The following is a 19147-nucleotide window of genomic DNA, read 5'->3' as shown; positions in this document are numbered from 1 at the left end:
ATGATGGGGATGGAATGGGTGGGAATGGTTTTTATGCCTTTGTTTTTTGGCTACCCCCTTATAAGGGAGGGAAAAGCCTTTGGTATACGTATGTATGCTAATAAGAACACAGGTACGTGTGTTCACTTATGCAAAGTAGACCACTTGGAAAAAAGAAACTAACGAAGCAGAGCGCTTTCGTATATTACATCTTCAGTGCACTGAAGATGTAATATACGAAAGCGCTCTGCTTCGTTAGTTTCTGTTTTCCAAGTGGTCTACTTTGCATATGTATGTATGTATATATGTGTATGTATATATGTATATGTATATATATATATATATATATATTTATGAATAAATTAGCGTGCAATCTCACCTGCACAAAGCTATCATGAGGGGCACAACTTTCATTATATGGCAGTAATATACAGCCAATACAGTGAACCTTATACTTACCATGCCCATCTCCTTTTCAGTATTTGCTTCCTTCTCTATGAACTTCTCAACATCTTCCTTCAACTTCATATTCTCTTCTATCAAAGATCTATTCTTGGTGCTAAGGTTTTCTATCTCCTTCCACATCTCTTTCATTTTGTCACCGTTCTCTGCAATTTCCGTTTCGTAAGTGTTCACGTTTATCTTTAATGCAGATATTTCTTCCTTTAATTTGTTGACCAAAGTTTCACTGCTCTCCTTCGTCTCGGTAGCATTATTATTTCTCTGCATTTCTTCAACAGAATTTACGAGTTCTGTGGCTGTATTCAGTTGGTGCTGTAGGGAAGATATGGACGCTTCTGCATCATGTAATTTTTCGACAGTTTCTTCCAAATTTTTGGACAAAACTGCGTTACTGTTCTTCTCCTCCATCAATTTTGATTCCAATTTCAACACATCCTCCTTAAGCTTCTCTTGGTATCTTTGTTGATCAAACTTGGCTTGGGAAAGTTGTAAAAGCAAATCTCCATTTCCCTCCAGATGAACCTAAAATTAAGAAGAAAAAAATCAGAACTCATGCCACCGATTGTGCCCACAGTGCAATAGAAGTGGAGAATTGGAATTTGGTAGAGATAGAAAGGATGATCCTAAACAAATTTGAGAATTATAGCATGCGTCACAAAGTTGGATAGAGAGAAATGTGGTGGTGAGGCAGATGGTGGGGATGGAAAGCTGGCGGATTGGGTTGATCAGTGTTGAGGGGGTTTGGGTATATGGAAAGAATGAGTGAAAATAGACAAGCATATAATATGGACAGCAGAGGTAGGGGTGGATGCATACATTAGCCGGCTACCTCCCTTATAAGAGGGAAGAAACCTTTGGTATGTGTATAAATATATATATATGGTGGAGTGGATTGTGGTTTCCTCAAGGTTAATGTAGATGAAGGAGAAACTGAGAAGGGAGATGTGGGTCTTTGTAAGTGCATATGGGCCTTGTAGTGAGAAGAGTGTAGAGGAAAGGGAGGCCTTTTGGACAGATTTAAATGAATGCTCAGAGGGTTTACGGAGAAATGTCAATGTAGTGGTATTGGGATATCTCGTTGCTATGGTAGAGAGTTGATGGTGGAGATGTGTCTAGAAAGAGTTGATGATAGCTAACAGTGTTTAGGAAGAAAGTCAAGCATAAGTACACATGGAAGAGGGTGGTGGATGGAAGGGCTTTAACCACTTCAGTACGACTCAAATTCTCATGTGCAGCATTGGCTGCCATATGTAATTTGCATCACACTACTTGCATTATAAAATATAAAGTCACTGCTGTATTACTCATTCTCTTTTACTCTGAGTAATAATAAACACAGAAAACGTGATCAAACCAGTTCACAGAATCCAAGGGTAACTCATGTACAACCACAAAAAATATATATAATCAAGAAGCTGCCGTCCTTGTGTACCTACTTGCACCTCAAGATGCCTATGTAGGCATCATTGTACCAAAGTGGTTAATGGACTATATAATGGTAACCAAGAGAATAGTAGGAAGAGTTTTGGATGTACATGTTCTTAGGGTAGAGGGTGGTGGAATATTAGATAATTTTTTGATGGAAGGTAAGTTGAGAGTGGAGCACAGATGGAGAAAGAGGAAAAGGACAGAAGGTAGGGAGGTGCTTAGGGTAAACAGCTTAAATGAGAAAGAAAAGTATGAGTACAAGAAGCTGACAAAAGAGTGGGAGGGAGTGAAGGATAGAGTAGAACTAGGAGTGGAGGAGGAATGTGGATGTTTCAAGGAGGGAGTCACAAGGTGTGCAATGATGGTGTGTGGAAGGAGGATGGGAGGAAATAGAAGGAAGGGTAGTGAGCGGTAAGAAGATGAAGCAAAGGTTGTAGAAGAGAAGAAACGAACATTCACAGATTGGTTGCAAAATAAGACAAGTTAATCATACAAGATGTACAAAGAAAAGAGAAGTAAACCAAAAGGTAAAAAAGGCAAAAAGGAGATCAGATATGAAATGGAGTAAGAATATGACAGAAAATATTGAAAGTAATAAAAAGATGTTTTGGAAGGAAATTAAGAGAGGAAGGGAAGGCAAATCAAGTAGAGAAGAAAAGGATGCATTTATGTACATGTATACTGCCTCACAAAAACTATCTTAACTGATATCTTAATTAGAAATGGCAAAATTAGCACTTGGAAAATTATAATAATGAAAAACAAAACCATTTGCTGTGCATTTCCCAATTAAACTTATCTATCTTACCAAACCCACACATGCACACATAATCTGCTGTTAAATCTTCCTCATAATGCAAACAACAGCTTGTTCATGAAGTTTTCATTATATTTCAAAAATTCAAAATTTCCCAGTCAACTGAAACAAACTTACCTCAGCCACTGAAGACACAGAAGTTTGATTATGCATCATAACTATGACCTCCCGATAGCTATTAAACTCTTCCTGCAGTTGTTTGTTGGCTTCCTGAGATGATGACAAAGCTTTGGTCATTTCCTCTAAATTCTTCTGAAGCGCCTTTGTCTTTTGACAGTCATTTTCCTCCTGTTTCACCTTTGATTGCAGTGCCATCAATTCATTTTTCAGTTGTTCTTGTTTTAAAACATGTTCCTTAATACAAACCTCAGCCTGGCCAAGCTGTGCATTCAAATTTTCATTTTCTTGTCGGAGCTGTAAAAAAATTGAACAGAATAAGGTACAAGTAATCAAAGAATATGATTATACATGATAGTGGATCAACTCCTCTTCTGATTTGTATCAGTATAATAGCTAAAATAGATCCTCAAGAAAAACTACATGGATTTCAAGATGTATGAAAATACATTATGTTCTCATTGTGTCAAGATGTATGAGAATACATTATGTTCTCATTGTGAAGTGTGATAGGGATGGAATGGGTGGGAGTGGTTTTTATGCCTTTGTTTTTTGGCTACCTCCCTTATAAGGGGGAAAAAAGCCTTTGGTATATATATGTATGTAAGCACATTTAAATTATGCCACTTTGGACCAATGCTCCATAGTTATTCAACATGTATGTGGATGGGGTGGAGTAGGAGAAGAATGTGAGAGTGCTAGACAAGTGTTTGGAGTTGGTAAATGAGAGTAGAGGGAAGTGGGAAGCGAGTTATTTTGCGTTTGTGGGTGACAATGAACTCTGTTCTCCCCAGCATGTCTTGAGTTTCACCAATTGGAAATGCAGTCCCAAAGCATCTGGGATTGGTCTTTAAGCCCTTCCATAGATTTCTTTGGGAAGAAATAAACTAATGTCTGTGGTCTATTAGTGTGGCACTGTTTCTATGTCACTGGCTTTATGTAGTAGGAGGTAGGAGGGAAGAAGTTATCATCTCTCCTTATGTGATATGATGATGATGATATGGTTTAATGTCACACACTCCCCCCCTATTGGGAGGCTAGGACAGTGCCCCCTCACAGACAGCTTTGTAGTGTGGAATTTAATGAACCATGCTCTTGGTTCAACTTCGCCGGAGGCAGGATTCGAACCACCTTCACCTCGACCTTTGCCTTCACCACAAGTAACGACGCCCTAACTCCCTCAGCCAGCAAGATTCCCTATGTAAAAAGGGAACATAGCCATGGTTCACAGTTGATTGATCTTGATCATAATCCAGAGATGACCTTTGTGGTTACGCCTCCAGATGGAGATAAAGGTGTTGACAAAGTCTGAAGATGATCCACAAGGACATCATTCTTTCGAACATCCATCTTGCATGACCATCACATGCAAGTATCCGTTGTAGATCCCCTATCCACATTACCATGAACAGGCTACAACTAACTACATATATATACCAACAGCTTTTTCCCTCTTACAAGGGAGGTAGCCGAAGTCAAAGGCATAAATCCACTCCCACCCATTTCATCCCTAAATACACTCCACACCCCTCCCACACAACTAACTACATATATATACCAACAGCTTTTTCCCTCTTACAAGGGAGGTAGCCGAAGTCAAAGGCATAAATCCACTCCCACCCATTTCATCCCCACATACTCCACTCCCATCCACCACCCCTCCCTCCCTCTTTTCTTGACATTTCTGGATATTCTTACATCCCTAACCACAATGGACCACAATGGAAATAAGCTTACATACTTTTTTGTGTTATCCTCGGCATTTGGAATTGTTATTTCGATCTATGTGTTCTTTTCTTTATCTGCACTTCATGTATATTGATTCAATGCCAAATAAAATTACTTACTTACTATCCCTGCATCTTGTCCTCTGACCCAGGGCAGTGGACAAGATGCAGGGATGACCCGTCATCCAGGAGGTGCCAAGATAAGAGGGAAGGAAGAGGGTGGAGTGTGATGGGGGTGGAGTGTGATAGGGATGGATTGGGTGGGAGTGGTTTTTATGCCTTTGTTTTTTGGCTACCTCTCTTGCAAGGGGAAAAAAAGCCTTTGGTATACATATGTACTTACTACAACCAAAACAAACTTACTTTATCTTCTGAAGACACGGAAGTCTGCTTGTGCAACATAACAATAACCTCTCGATAGCTATCAAAGTCTTCTTGCAGTTGTTGATGTGCTTTCTGACTGGATAATAAAGCTGTGGTCATAGCTTCCAAATCCTTCAGAATTAATTCTTTTTCTTGACTGTTGCTTTCCTCCTGTTTCAATTTCGTTTGCAGAGACAACAACTCTTTCTTCAACTTTCCTTCCTTTCTGATGTGTTCTTTGATACAAAGCTCAGCTTGACCCAATTGTAAGCTCAAATTTTCATTTTCTTGCTGCAGCTGGAAAATTAAAGTTTTAGACATTATATAATTAATTTCATCAGTTATTATCTTTTCTTAACAATAATAATAATAACACACATATCTCTCTTCTACCTTCCTTCCTCAACTGACATCACCCTCTTTCTTAATGCCCCTCTTATCCTATTCATCCATCTCATCCTTGGTCTCCTCTCAAGTTCACTCCCTCCACCTCTGCCTACCACCCCACAAAAAAAAAAAAAAAAAAAAAAATTATATATATATATATATATATACACACACACACATATATACATATATATATATATATATACACACACATACAGTCGTACCTCGGTACTCGACCGCCTCTATACTCGACCAAATCGGTGCTCGACCAAAAAATTCGAGTAGAAAATGCATCGGACCTCGAACAGATTTTCGGTACTCGACTAGCTCGAACAGTGGGTAAGCGTCAGTTCGACTCAGACCGCCAGCGGAGTAAGACGTACGCAGTTTGTTCGAGTATTTCTTCCCAGATTTAAACTTTTTCGTGTTGCTCCAGCCCTTAATAATGGGTCCAAAGAAAGACAGTGATAAGGGGAAAATTGGTTTCGGTGTTCGAACAAATCGGTGCTCGACCACCACCTCAGAACAAATTATGGTCGAGTGCCGAGGTACGACTGTACATATATGTATATATATACATATATATATATATATGTACATATATATATATATATATACACACACACACATATATATATGGATACACACACACACACACATATATATATATATATATATATATAGTCCTTAGACACATATATTAAAAGGTCTTCCCCCACCTTTAAACTGGGATGGTAAACCCACTTTTCACCTAATTTCTTTTCTTTCTTTTCTTAGACCCTTGCGAATGAAGGGTCATCACTTTCCCGTGCCTATTGCCTGGGCCAGCAATGCAGCAAGTCATAATAACATGGTTTAACATCACAAACTCCCCCCTATCAGAAGGCTAGAACAGTGCCCCTCACAGAGGACTTTGTAGTGCGGAATTTAATGAACCATCCCCTTGGTTCAACTTCACCAGTGGCAGGATTCAAACCACCATCCCCCCGACCTTCACCGCAAGTAACAACGCTCTAACCCACTCAGCCAGTGAGCTTCCACAGCAAGTCATAAATAAATAAATAATTAAATGAATTAATCATGCCTTAAAATGCATTTCAATTGAAAGACAAATTCAAATTCTATATGCAAAGCAATTTTTCTTATCTAACCTTTCTTTCCATTGAAAAATCCATTTGTTTTCTCAGTGACTGAATAACTTCTCGATAGTTATCAAAGTCTTCCTGAAGCTGCTTGTAGACACTAAGGTCGACAGAAGAGGAAACTGCATCTTCACACTGTTTGAGGAATACCTCTGTGGCGTTGGTTTTCTGTTTCTCTTCATCTAACTTTACTTTCAGAGCTGCATTTTTCTCTTTCAGTTGGTCTACAATCTTGATTTGCTCTAGGTTGCAAGTGTCACTCTGGTTTGTCCAGGATGCATGTCTTTCACTTTCCTTACTCTGAAAATGTAGAGGTATGGAATCAACTAATTACAATACCACTTGAAAAAAAAAATAATAATAATAATAAAAAAATAATAATAATAATAATAATAATAATAATAATAAAATAAATAGAATAAAAAAAAAAAATAATAAAAAATAAATAAATGAAAAATAATAATAATAATAATACATACATATACAAGGGGGTAGCCAAAAAGAAAAAGGCATAAAATCATTCCCACCCATTCCATCCCTGAATACACTCCACACCCCTCCACCCTCCCTCTTATCTTAGCACCTCCTGAATGACGGGTCATCCCTGCACCTTGTCCACTGCCCTGGGTCAGAAGCAGTGTTGCAAGACACAGCACATCCACAGCAAGGCCGCTTCATTAAATCGGCAACCCCCCCTCTCTGTCCCCCCATTGCATAAAATGAGAGGACGGGGAGAAATCCCTTCGGGCTGTGTCAAATTTTGCTCACACATACTACCTCACCCCCCAATAATAATAAATAAATCAAATAAATACATACATATACCAAGGCTTTTTCCCCCTTACAAGGGAGGTAGCCAAAAAGGAAAAGGCATAAAATCATTCCCACCCATTCCTTCCCATAAAAATAGAATAAAAAAATAAATAAATAAATAAAAAATAAATAAACCTGTTCATACATTCCTATACCCTATTCTAAACATTTCTCACCTGTTGTACTGACGTATCAAAATGGTTGCGCATCATAATGATAACTTCTCGATAGCTATCAAACTCCTGCTGTATCTGCTTAAGAGCTTTTTGAAGAGAAAGTGAAGAATCATTTGCTACTTTGGCCTTATAATTACTTTCTTCTTCCTTTGCTTTTACTGCACACAATTCTTCTTTCAGTTTGTTTTGGTCCTGAAGACATTTCTTGTTTTCAATAAAAGCTGATTCTAGCTGTGATATCAATTCAGCATTCTTCTGCTGAAGCTGGAAAAATAGATAAATAAATAAGTAAACCAATCTTACCAAAATGTTTACAAAACATCTGAAAAAATATTTTGTTCAAATGACCACATAAAACAAAGTCGTCACTACCTGGTGTTCACTCATTATGTCTTTTTGATAGTGCATCATAAGAATGATTTGTCGGTAGTTATCAAAATCTTCCTGGACTTGCTGAAGTTGATTTTTTGAATATGCATATGCCTCTGCAGCCTGCAAATACATGAAGTCTTTTCATTATACATCCTTTCTGTATACCAAGAGTTTCTTTATAAAGTAGGTATCCAGCAAAGGCATGCACCCACTCCTATCCACCACCCTTTGTTTCCATCTTGTCTTAGCTCCTTTTGGATAATGGGTCATTCCTATCTCCTGCCCAATGCCACATCCTCGTTATATATCTATGTACCAATGGCTTTTCCCCTTATAAAGGAGGTAGCCAAAAAGGCCTTTCAGTTTATATTGTATATGTATAACAAGTGCAACTTATACATACATATACCAAAGGCTTTTTCCCCCTTACATGGGAGGTGCCTTTGCTTTTTTTTAAAAGTGTATTAAAAGTGGATTAAAAGTGTAATGAGGAATAGACATTTGGGAATGGATGCTAAGAGGAGACTATATGAAGGAGTGATTGTGCCAACAGTACTGTATGGGGCAGAAACATGGAACATAAGAGAGGAAGAGAGAAGGAGTTTGAATGTGTTTGAGATGAGGTGTCTGAGAAGTAGGATGGGGTTTACTAGGCTGGATAGAGTGAGGAATGAGGAGGTGAGGAGGAGAACAGGGGTGGAAAGGGAGTTGGGAGATAGGGTTGATGAAAGAGTATTAGGATGGTTTGGATACATGGAAAGAATGAGTGAAGAAAGACTAGTAAAAGAGGTATGGAAGGCAGATGTGGAGGGAGTGAACATGAAGGGACGTCCTAGGATGAGGTGGATGGATGGGGTGAAGGGGGCTTTGGGGAAGAGGGGAATGTCTGTTGAGGAAGGACGGGAGAGGACAGAAGACAGGGGTGAATGGAGAATGGTTCTATATGGATGATGTTGTGATGCATGAGGTGGAATGGGTGGGGTGATAGGGGGTGAGTAGTATGTGTAAGCAAATTTTGACGCAGCCCGAAGGGATTTCTCCCCGTCTTCTCCTTTTATGCATGGGGGGATGGAGAGGGGGGGTCACCAATTTAATGAAGCAGCCTTGCTATGGATGTGCTGTGTCTTGCGACACTGCTTCTGACCCATGGCAGTAGACAAGGTGCAGGGATGGCCTGTCATCCGGGAGGTGCTAAGATGAGAGAGAGGGTGGAGGGGTGTGGAGTGTATTCAGGGATGGAATGGGTGGGAATGATTTTATGCCTTTTTCTTTTTGGCTACCTCCCTTGTAAGGGGGAAAAAGCCTTGGTGTATGTATGTATGTACAAGGGAGGTGGAATGGATGGGGGGATGGTGGGTGAGGTAGTATGTGTGAGCAAAATTTGACACAGCCTGAAGGGATTTCTCCCCGTCTTCTCCTTTTATGCATGGGGGGACGGAGAGGGGGGGTCTCCGATTTAATGAAGCGGCCTTGCTGTGGATGTGCTGTGACTTGTGACACTGCCTCTGACCCAGGGCAGTGGACAAGGTGCAGGGATGACCCGTCATCCAGGAGGTGCTAAGATGGGAGGGAGGGTGGAGGGGAGTGGAGTGTATTTAGGGATGGAATGGGTGGTAATGATTTTATGCCTTTTTCTTTTTGGCTACCTCCCTTGTAAGGGGGAAAAATCCTTGGTATATGTATGTATGTACCAATGGCTTTTCCCCCTCATAAGGGAGGTAGCCAAAAAGGTCTTTCAGTGTATATTGTATATGTATAATGAGTGTGACTCATTATACATACATATACCGAAGGCTTTTTCCTCCATACAAGGTGGGTAGCCAAAGTCAAAAGTCATAATTCCATTTCCACCCATTTCATCCCCACCCACTCCCCTCCACCACCTGTCCCTCCCTCCCTCCCTCTTTTCTTGGCTCCTCCTGGATGATGGGTCATCCCTGCATCTTGGCCACTGGCCTAGGTCAGAACCAATGCAGCAAGACACAGCAAGGCCACTTCATTTAATCGGCGACCCCCCCTCTTTGTCCCCTAATTCAGAAAAGGAGATGGGGAGGAATTACTTCAGGCTGCATCAAAATAACATTCACACATAACCTCTCCCTAACTCCATTCCTCACCCACTCCCTTCCATGCATCACAGCATCATCCATATACAACCATTCTCCACTCACCCCTATCTTCTGTTTTCTCCCTTCCTTCCTCAACAGATATCCTCCTTGTGTCATCATTCCTCTGATTAGATTTTTACTCTAATACAAGCAAATGACTCGTAGCACTAGTCGATGGTGATTGTTCTAAAAAAGTCCCTAAACCCTAGTACATACATACTTATATACATATACATACATACATATACCAAGGCTTTTTCCCCCCTACCAGGGAGGTAGCCAAAAAGGAAAAGGTATAAAATCATTCCCACCCATTCCATCCCTGAATACACTCCACATCTCTCCACCCTCCCTCTTATCTTAGCACCTACTGGATGACAGGCCATCCCTGCACCTTGTCTACTGCCCTGGGTCAGAAGCAGTGTCGCAAGACACAGCACATCCACAGCAAGGCCGCTTCATTAAATCAGTGACACCCCCTCTCCGTCCCCCCATGCATAAAAGGAGAAGACGGGGAGAAATCCCTTCGGGATGCGTCAAATTTTGCTCACACATACTACCTCACCCCCCCATCCCCCTGCCCATTCCACCTCATGCATCACATCATCCATATACAACCATTCTCCATTCACCCCTGTCTTCTGTCCTCTCCCATCCTTCCTCAAACCCTAGTACTGATATATATATTAACATGATAATGGATATACTGATTCAGATTAATGCTGCAAACTCCTCCCTATTAAGAGGCTTGGACAGATCCCCTTACAGAGGACTTTGTAGCATGTAATCTAATTAACTGTGCCCTCAGTCCAACTCGCTGACAGCAGGATTCGAACTGCCTTCACCTCTATTTCCACCATAAGTAGCAACTCCCATCTCTACCCAACCAGCGAGCCTTTTTTCATGATTTGGTCAGTGTTTTAATAAAAAGGTTACATATATTTTTTCTTTACTGATATGTATAATTTTTATTAAGACATTGACCTAATCCTGAAAAAATACACACATATACCAAGGCTTTTTCCCCCTTACAAGGGGGGTAGCCAAAAAGAAAAAGGCATAAAACCATATCCACCCATGCCATCCCTAAATACACTCCACCCTCCCTCTTATCTTAGCACCTCCTGGATGACGGGTCATCCCTGCACCTTGTCCACTGCCCTGGACAAATAAACAAATAAATGAAATTGAACAAAAAATGAATCAAATACCTTCACAATCTTTTCTCTTAACTCTACAGTCTCAGTCTCCTGGACAACCTGTTCAATTTTCTTATGAGAAAGCTGTTCCTTAAGTTCACCAATTATCTGACAACACTGTGTGTCCTTGCCATTGAAGTCAGATACATTTGCAATCTTTTGACTGGCTTCAAGTAGTGCAATCAACATTTTATTTCTTTCTTCACGTAGTAGCTCAGCCTGCAACATTTCAAAAGAAAAATATATTTACACAAACACATCCTAGATTTAACTATAAATTATTGTACGGTGAGTTTATTCTTTAACTCAGCCATCCATTTTATATGGAGGAAAAAGTACACACGCACACAAAAACAAGAGGAAATGCAATGAAACTCAAAAAGGATAACTACAGAAGAGACCTGTAAAAGAACGGCTTCCCACACAGTGATAGATATATGGAAGAAATTGGATGAAAAAATAGTGTGTGCAACACAATACAAAAATTTAAGAACAAACTTGATCTTGCGAGATACAAAAACGGGTTACCACGAGCATCGCTCCCCTTCCCATATAATACAACTAGGTAAATACACATGCATACTATTCTCTACACCAAGGGCTTTTTCCCCCTTACCAAAGAGGTAGCCAAGTCAAAAGCCATATACCCATTCCTATCTTAGCTCCTCATGGATGATGAGTCATCCCTGTATTTCACCCACTACCCTGGGTGAGAAGCAGTGCAGGAAGACACAGTACATCCACAGAAAGGCCATTTCATTTAATCGGCGAACCCCCCTTCTCCATCCTCTCATGCATAAAAGGAGAAGACGGGGAGCAATCCCTTCGGGCTATCAAAATATTATTCACATATAACCACTCTCTAAACACCCCCCTTCCTGGGATCACAGTATCATCTATACACAGATATTCTCCACTCATCCCCATCTCCTGCCTTCTCCCTTCCTTGCTCAAAAGACATTCCTCTCTTGTTTAATGCCCCTTTCAACCCATCCATCCATCTCATCCTTGGTCATCCCCTCAAGTTCACTCCCTCCACACCTTTTACTAATCCTTCTTCACTATTTTTTTCATGTGTCCAAACCATCCCAGTATTCTTTTATCAGCCCTATCTCCCATCTCCTTTTCCACTCCCGCTCTCCTCCTCACCTTCTTGTTTCTCACTCTATCCAATCTTGTAACCCCTACCATACTTCTCGGACATTTCATCTCTCATTCAATCTTTTCCTCTCTGCCTCTCTTAAATTCCAAGTCTCTGCTCCATCCAGTGCTGTCTACACAATCATCTCTTCATATAATCTCCTTTGCATCCATTCCCAAATGCCTATTTCTCATTACACTTTTTAGTCCCCCAATGAACCTACTTGCTTACAGGCTGCACAAATACATCACCTACAGACCATTTACACCATGAAACAAAAGTCCTCAAAGTCAAGGACCACCTCGACATGAGAGGCACACAAACACTTGCTGCAGCCACCACAAACACATCACACCCGCTACACTACATAGCAGAACACCCACACACGCCAAGAAACATTAAAACCACACCCAAAGACCTTTATTACACACAGATACTCTCTTCTCTTCCTCCACAACCACCAAATACCAGCCTCCGGAAACATATTCATAATCATATCACTCACCGCTCCATTAACACACTGAAAGACAACACACTGCTGCATGCCAGACCCCCTGATATCCACCCTTCTGAATCCTCTCTCCCACGTAAGGACAGAGTCCACTTGGCCAGACTGCGATGCGGTCACCACCCAGCACTTCTAAGCTACCAGAAGAGGCTGGACGACCGTGTTGTGGACAGCTGCCCAGGATGTAACACTTCACCCCATACCATACAACACATAATGGAAGACTGCATTATACACAATCATGCACGCAAACAACACAACATACACTCTATAAAGGATTTGTGGGAAAACCCAGTTTCGGCTGTGGCCTTCCTTGGGGAGACGGGACTGCTCGGACAGACAGTCTAGGGAACGACAACAACAACAACCTACTTGCTTCTCTCAATCTACAATTTACCTCCACCTCCACTCCTCACTTTCCTGCCACATCCAACCTCAATTACCTAAATCCACTTCCTACAGCCTTCTCTCCTTTCAAACTTACTTCTAACTTGCTGCCACCCTTTCCCCTTGTGCATCTCATCACCCTACTTTTACACACATTTACCTTGAACTTTCTTCTATTGCATACCTTCCCAAATCCCGTCACTGACTCTTTTAACCCCTTCCATAAGTGTCATGAGGCATAAGTGGGTATATGAGGATGCCAGCATTGTAGTCTTGATTATATCTATTTTGTAGTTGTAGCTGTGTGACCCCCATATCCTGTGAACTGGCTTAATCATATTTTCTGTGGTAGTTAATATTCAGAGTGAAATAGAATGACTAATACAGCTGAAACTTTATATTTCATAAAGCGAGTATTGTGATGCATCATCGAACCATCGTACATTGGGCAGCTGAAGAGGTCAATCCCCCCTCTGACCCTGCCATAAGCACAGGGTCATCAGCAAACAACCGGTTCATCTTCCACTTCTCACCATTTTCTTTAACCATTTCCAGTCCCCTGCCCATTACCCTTGCATTTACCTCCTGCACCACCCCATTTGTGTATACATTGAACAGCCATGGCAACATGACACATCCCTTGTAAAGTGGAACTATACAGGCCCTCCTCCAGCACTCTACCCTCCCTTAGACACACATTATACAACCTCACTAGCCAGTCCACTATTACTGTACCTCCCATCTAACACTGGCGCCTTACCTGCTCTCATCATTTTAACAACTACTTGCATATTATCTTTTCTTATTTCTACTCCTTTTTCCTCACCTATCACTTTTTCTTAGCCCTTCCCATTGCAACCAATGATTCTTCCCTATCTTCCTCCACATTTAACAGCTCCCAAAAATATTCTGCCCATCTTCTCCTTTCACACATACACATATATATATTGAGACATTCTGACAAGTTGACGTGAGTGGGAATAGGAAACATTTGTGTTTTTAGATGGGTGTAAGGTTGGCATATGCTTTGACTTGGCCACCACTATATAAAGGGAAAAATGGCTCTTATGTACCAACACATATGATAATTTAATTAAGAAAGGAAATAGCCAAACAGAAAACAACAAATGAAGATAAAGCTAAAAATAATAGACAGACATAGGGCCCTAGTGTTCCTCTTTTCCTGTAAATCACAATTAGGCAAGTAAAGATATATCCGTGCAAAAGAAAAGGGCTGTTGAATCTTAAAAGAAAATTAAAAGAAAAATAGAAAAGTACTCTATACAGAAAGGTGAATATGTGTTTCATATTTTCACATACCTCATCTAGTTGCTCTTGAAGTTCTTGGATCCGACATGCCGAGTCGTCTCTCTCCTCACTGCAGCAATCTAACTCGTCATTTCTACCGAGAGAAATACACATGCATACATATACCAAATATGCATACATACTCGTACATATACTAAGAGGAGCTAAGATGAGAGGGAAACAAGGGTGGTGGCTGGGAATGGAATGGGTGAGTGGGTGTATGCCTTTGACTAGGCTACTACTCTTATAAGGGGAAGCCCTTGATGTGCATATATATATATATATATATATATATATATATATATATATATATATATATATATATATATGGAGGAGGTGCTAAGAGGGAGGGTGGAGGGGAGTGGAGTGTATTTAGGGATGGAATGGGTGGGAATGATTTTATGCCTTTTTCTTTTTGGCTACCTCCCTTGTAAGGGGGAAAAAGCCTTGGTATATGTATGTATGTGTATATATATACACATACATGTATATATATATATATATATATATATATATATATGTATATATATTGACATATACCAAAAGACCTTTTCCCCCTTATAAGGTATGTGACCCATCCAAGGCCCTCCACCTTCATCCATCTCACACCCATTTGTTGTCCCTTTAATCTTAACTCCTTGTAAATAAAAGGGCAGCCCTGTTCCCCACCCACTGCCTGGGTTAGAATAAATGCAGCAAGACACAGCACATCCACAGCAGGTCCCCACGACTTCATTTACATGATCCTCCCTCCTTGTCCCCTCATGCAAAAATAAAGAAATTCCTGTGGGCCACATCAATTTGCAGTCCATACACATTCTCCACTCATAACTATTTCTTGTCTTCTCCCTTCCCAGTTCAACAGACATTACCCCTTATAGGGGAAGTAGCCCAGTCTAGGCATGCACCCACTCCCATCCATTCCACTACCCTTGTTTCCCTCTTAGCTCCTCAGGATACAAAGGAAAACTACTAACAGGTGATGGGTTGGAGTAGGACGGACAAGGGTGGGTGCATGTTTTATCTAACTACCTTCCAGTAAGGGGGAATGTTTTGATACAGGGATAAGATTGTCTGTCTGCTATAATGAAATAGTTTTCTACAAGAGAGACCATAGGCAACAGATTGAGTGATTGATATAATGAAACGGACTCTAGGTTCATCATCAAGTTATCTCCCCACCACCACGACACCCAATTGTTAACCAAATATAATGATGCTCACAACTCCGTGATCTTCTTCTCGAGGTCATCATTTTGACGGAGAACATTGGCAGTTTCCTGTTTTGACTCGGTCAGCTGTTCTTCCAGTTCATTAATGGCAGCTACTGACTTCTTTGCGGAAACATCCTGTGCTTGCTTTAACTGCAAAGTTTCTTGTTGTAAAACTTCCAGCTCGGACAACTTCTCTTTCAGAGAGGATTCCAGTTCCTGATATGTCCCTGAGAGTTCATTATGTGAAGACTGGAGCTCTTCATGAACCACCACTAAATCGTCATGCATTGTTCTGAAAATAAAGATATGAATAAGAATTAATAAGAGTCCGATACAACATTTTTTCTCTTGATTCCTGGATCTGAACAAACCTACCAGGACTAGTTGAATTGCAATGGGTTAGAACACTGATGAACACACAACAGATCAACATGAGGTAGTCTGGTCTCAGTAAATCATTCACAAAATATCCAAGCCTCACCTTAGATTTGTGAAAGCTGCAGTTAGTTCCTCAAATTCAGTTGACAAATTCTCCTTAGACTCTTGCAGCTCTCTTACAGCATTGACCTGCACTTCCTTCTCCATTATAATTTTCTCTAATTCTTTTCTAGAACATAGATATTCTTCTTTCTCCATCTCAAATTCCTTCTCAATCTTTTCTTTAGTTTTAACAATCTCCTCAACTTCATTTCTAACTTCCTGCATTTCTTTTAGTACGGTTGTTAAAACATCCGTAATGTTCTCCTCTGATATTTCTTGTGCATCAGTTTCCTGACACGAGATGGTGCTTTCCTCAAACTTCTGCATCTCCTCTATAAAGCTTTCTTTACTCTCCTCCATTTCCTCCAACTGTTGAACTTCCTCTACAAGTGACCTCTCCATTGAAGGTTCTTCTTCTACTTCCTCTTCTTCGGAAGTGTTCACCAGATCCTGCTCCTTGATCTCAAGCTCAGAACAAAGTTCTTGGGCATGACCACTATCCTCATCTCTCTCCTCCATCTCAGTAGCATCACAGCATATATTTTCAGTCTTGACTGAAATCCTCTGTTTCAGCTCCTCAATGCAGTTCTTTGCATCCTTGACCATCTTAGTTAAAGTTGTCCTCTGTCCCTCCAATTGTTCAATTCTAGCCAAAAAGGCACTTACTTCCAAATTCTTGGAGGAGAGCGATTCCTCCAAGTCTTCCTTAACAGCTTTCAAATCATTAAACAAAATCTTGTATTCTTCGCAAGAATTTTTCTCATCTTGTAATTCTTTACTTAAACTTTCAACTGAATCAGTCAAAGAGAGCTTGGAATCTTTTGCAGCCTCAAGTTGAACCTCCAACTCATTTACGGACAATTTTAATTTTCCTTCTTCCTCTTGGGAACTAAAAAGCGCCATAGATTTCTCACTTAGTTCCAGTAAAATCTCTTCCCGTTTTTTCTCATTCTCTTGATCCATCTCTTTCATTCTTTCTTCAAGTACACTGTTGTTTCTCTGGTACTTTGATAATTCATCTTCCAACTCTGTAACTACCTTGTACTTCTCTTTAAGTTTATCCTGAAGCTCAGTAACATCTGACTTAATCTTTTCAAAAGATTCAAGTGTATTCTTGTACTCGTTAACCTTCCGATTTGCTTCCTCGGCCTCCTCCTTGGCACTCTCCTTCAAAGCTTTCATTTCTGCTTGAAGATGCTCCAACTCTGCTTGGTTTTGGCTCAGTGACTCTTGAAGTCCTGACAATTCCTCTTCCTTTTGTTTCACAACCTCCTCTCGATTCTTTGCTGCATCCTGGAAGACAAAAACCAGATTAGAGAATACCAATCACTCAAATGATTATCAGACTTCAATACCATACTGGAGTCAAACTTACCTCAAGTTCCTTAATATTTTGCTGGAGATTAACTATTTGATTGTTAAGGTCACTGACTTGGTTGTCTAATGATATCTTTTCTTTTTCTATGGCATCCACTTTGCTAAGGCTTTCATCCAATTGATTTTTCATCTGTGACATCTAAAAAAAAAATATATTAATTTGACAAGAACTGTAAAACTATCACAACATATACATACACAGATACACACCAGCACTCCAAAACATAGCTCCCCCGACCAAATCCAGTTTATGTATTTATATACCAAAAGGCTTCTTCCCCCTTATGTGGGGGAGGTAGCCAACCCATCCATCACCCAGTTGCTCTCTTCTTTATCTTAGCTACTTGTGAATGAAGGGCCATTTTTGTCCCCTGCCAATGTTAGAAGCAATGCAGTAAGACAAAGCACACCCGCAACAGGCTCCTACTGCTTCATTTACATCGCAATCCAAACCCAGCACTACACTATATTTCCCCAGACAATCACTCCCTGACAGGCAAGGATCACAATGGCATGACATTATTCAGACCACCACTCAGCACTAAAGAAGTACCAACACAATCTCAGCCTGACCCAATTCAAATTGCCCTAGATGCAATCACCAAACGGAAGATATTGAATTCCTGTCCACTACCTATTGCTTCCCTCTCATCTTTGCCCCTCATGGACAATGGGTCATCCCTGCCTCCTACCCACCACATGATGGGCAGTAGTAGTAATAATACATAAAAATACCAAAGGCTTTCCCCTTTACATGGGAGGTAGCCAAAAGACAAAGGCATAGAAACCACTCCCACCCATTCCATCCCCTACATACTCCACTCCCCTGTACCCTCTTCCCTCCCTCTTATCTTGGCACCTCCTGGATGACGGGTCATCCCTACATCTTGTCCACTGCCCTGGGTCAGAAGCAGAGTCGCAAGACACAGCACCTCCACAGTAAGGCCGCTTCATTAATGTCACAAACTCCCCCCTATCAGGAGGCTATGACAGTGCCCTTAAAGAGGACTTTGTAGTGTGAAATTTAATGAATCATGTCCTTGGTCCATCTCGCTTGTGGCAGGATTTGAACTCCTGTCATCTTGACCTCTGTCATAATGAACAATGCTCTAACCAACTTGGCCAGTGAGGATCCTAGAACTAGAATACATACATACATATACCAGTCTTTTTTACCCCCTTATAAGGGATGTAGCCAAAAAACAAAGGCATAGAAACCACTCCCACCCATTCCATCCCCTACATACTCCACTCCCCTCCACCTTCTTATCTTGACACCTCCTGGATGACGGGTCATCCCTGGAACATTACCTCTGAATCTTGAGCTGCTTGTTTATCCTTGTGTTCCTCGATTTCTTTTTGATATTGTTCTATTTTCCCGTCTTTTTCCCAATGCACTAACTCAGCAGCCAACTTTTCACCTCTGGCAGTCTCCTCTTTAGTCTTGGCTATTTCTGCCTCTTCTTCGGCTTTCTTTACCTTTTCTTCCATTTCTACAATCTAGAAGATGGTGAAGCAAATAAGTTATGAAGTGGAAAGAAAGAATCTTTAGTGCAATTACTTATTACAAGAAAAACAACATACCCAAACTTTGACTACAGCAGGTCAGCAAAGTTAGCTACCCGACCTATATGATGATGAT

General features: G+C 40.7%; 1 protein-coding gene across 2 annotated transcripts in view; it reads right to left on the bottom strand.

Annotated features, from left to right (window-relative positions):
- LOC143035902 (uncharacterized) overlaps positions 1-19147 on the bottom strand; it is a 55357-nt gene that overhangs the window by 18887 nt on the left and 17323 nt on the right. For both annotated transcript variants that reach the window (XM_076203102.1, XM_076203103.1), the window contains exons 14-25: positions 18817-19005; positions 17504-17644; positions 16130-17421; positions 15659-15940; positions 14447-14528; positions 11103-11309; positions 7784-7903; positions 7412-7675; positions 6432-6722; positions 4894-5190; positions 2804-3100; positions 439-963 (exon numbers count right to left, since the gene is read on the bottom strand). In XM_076203102.1, coding sequence (XP_076059217.1) covers positions 439-963; positions 2804-3100; positions 4894-5190; positions 6432-6722; positions 7412-7675; positions 7784-7903; positions 11103-11309; positions 14447-14528; positions 15659-15940; positions 16130-17421; positions 17504-17644; positions 18817-19005 — 3987 coding nt within the window. The remainder of the gene's footprint in view (positions 1-438; positions 964-2803; positions 3101-4893; positions 5191-6431; positions 6723-7411; positions 7676-7783; positions 7904-11102; positions 11310-14446; positions 14529-15658; positions 15941-16129; positions 17422-17503; positions 17645-18816; positions 19006-19147) is intronic.

The sequence above is a fragment of the Oratosquilla oratoria genome, chromosome 19 (genome assembly GCF_046742065.1).
Source record: "Oratosquilla oratoria isolate Oo_2021 chromosome 19, ASM4674206v1, whole genome shotgun sequence".
NCBI lineage: Eukaryota > Metazoa > Arthropoda > Malacostraca > Stomatopoda > Squillidae > Oratosquilla > Oratosquilla oratoria.
The sequence above is the reverse complement of the archived record's forward strand: the minus strand, read 5'-3'. Positions and strand labels throughout refer to the sequence as shown.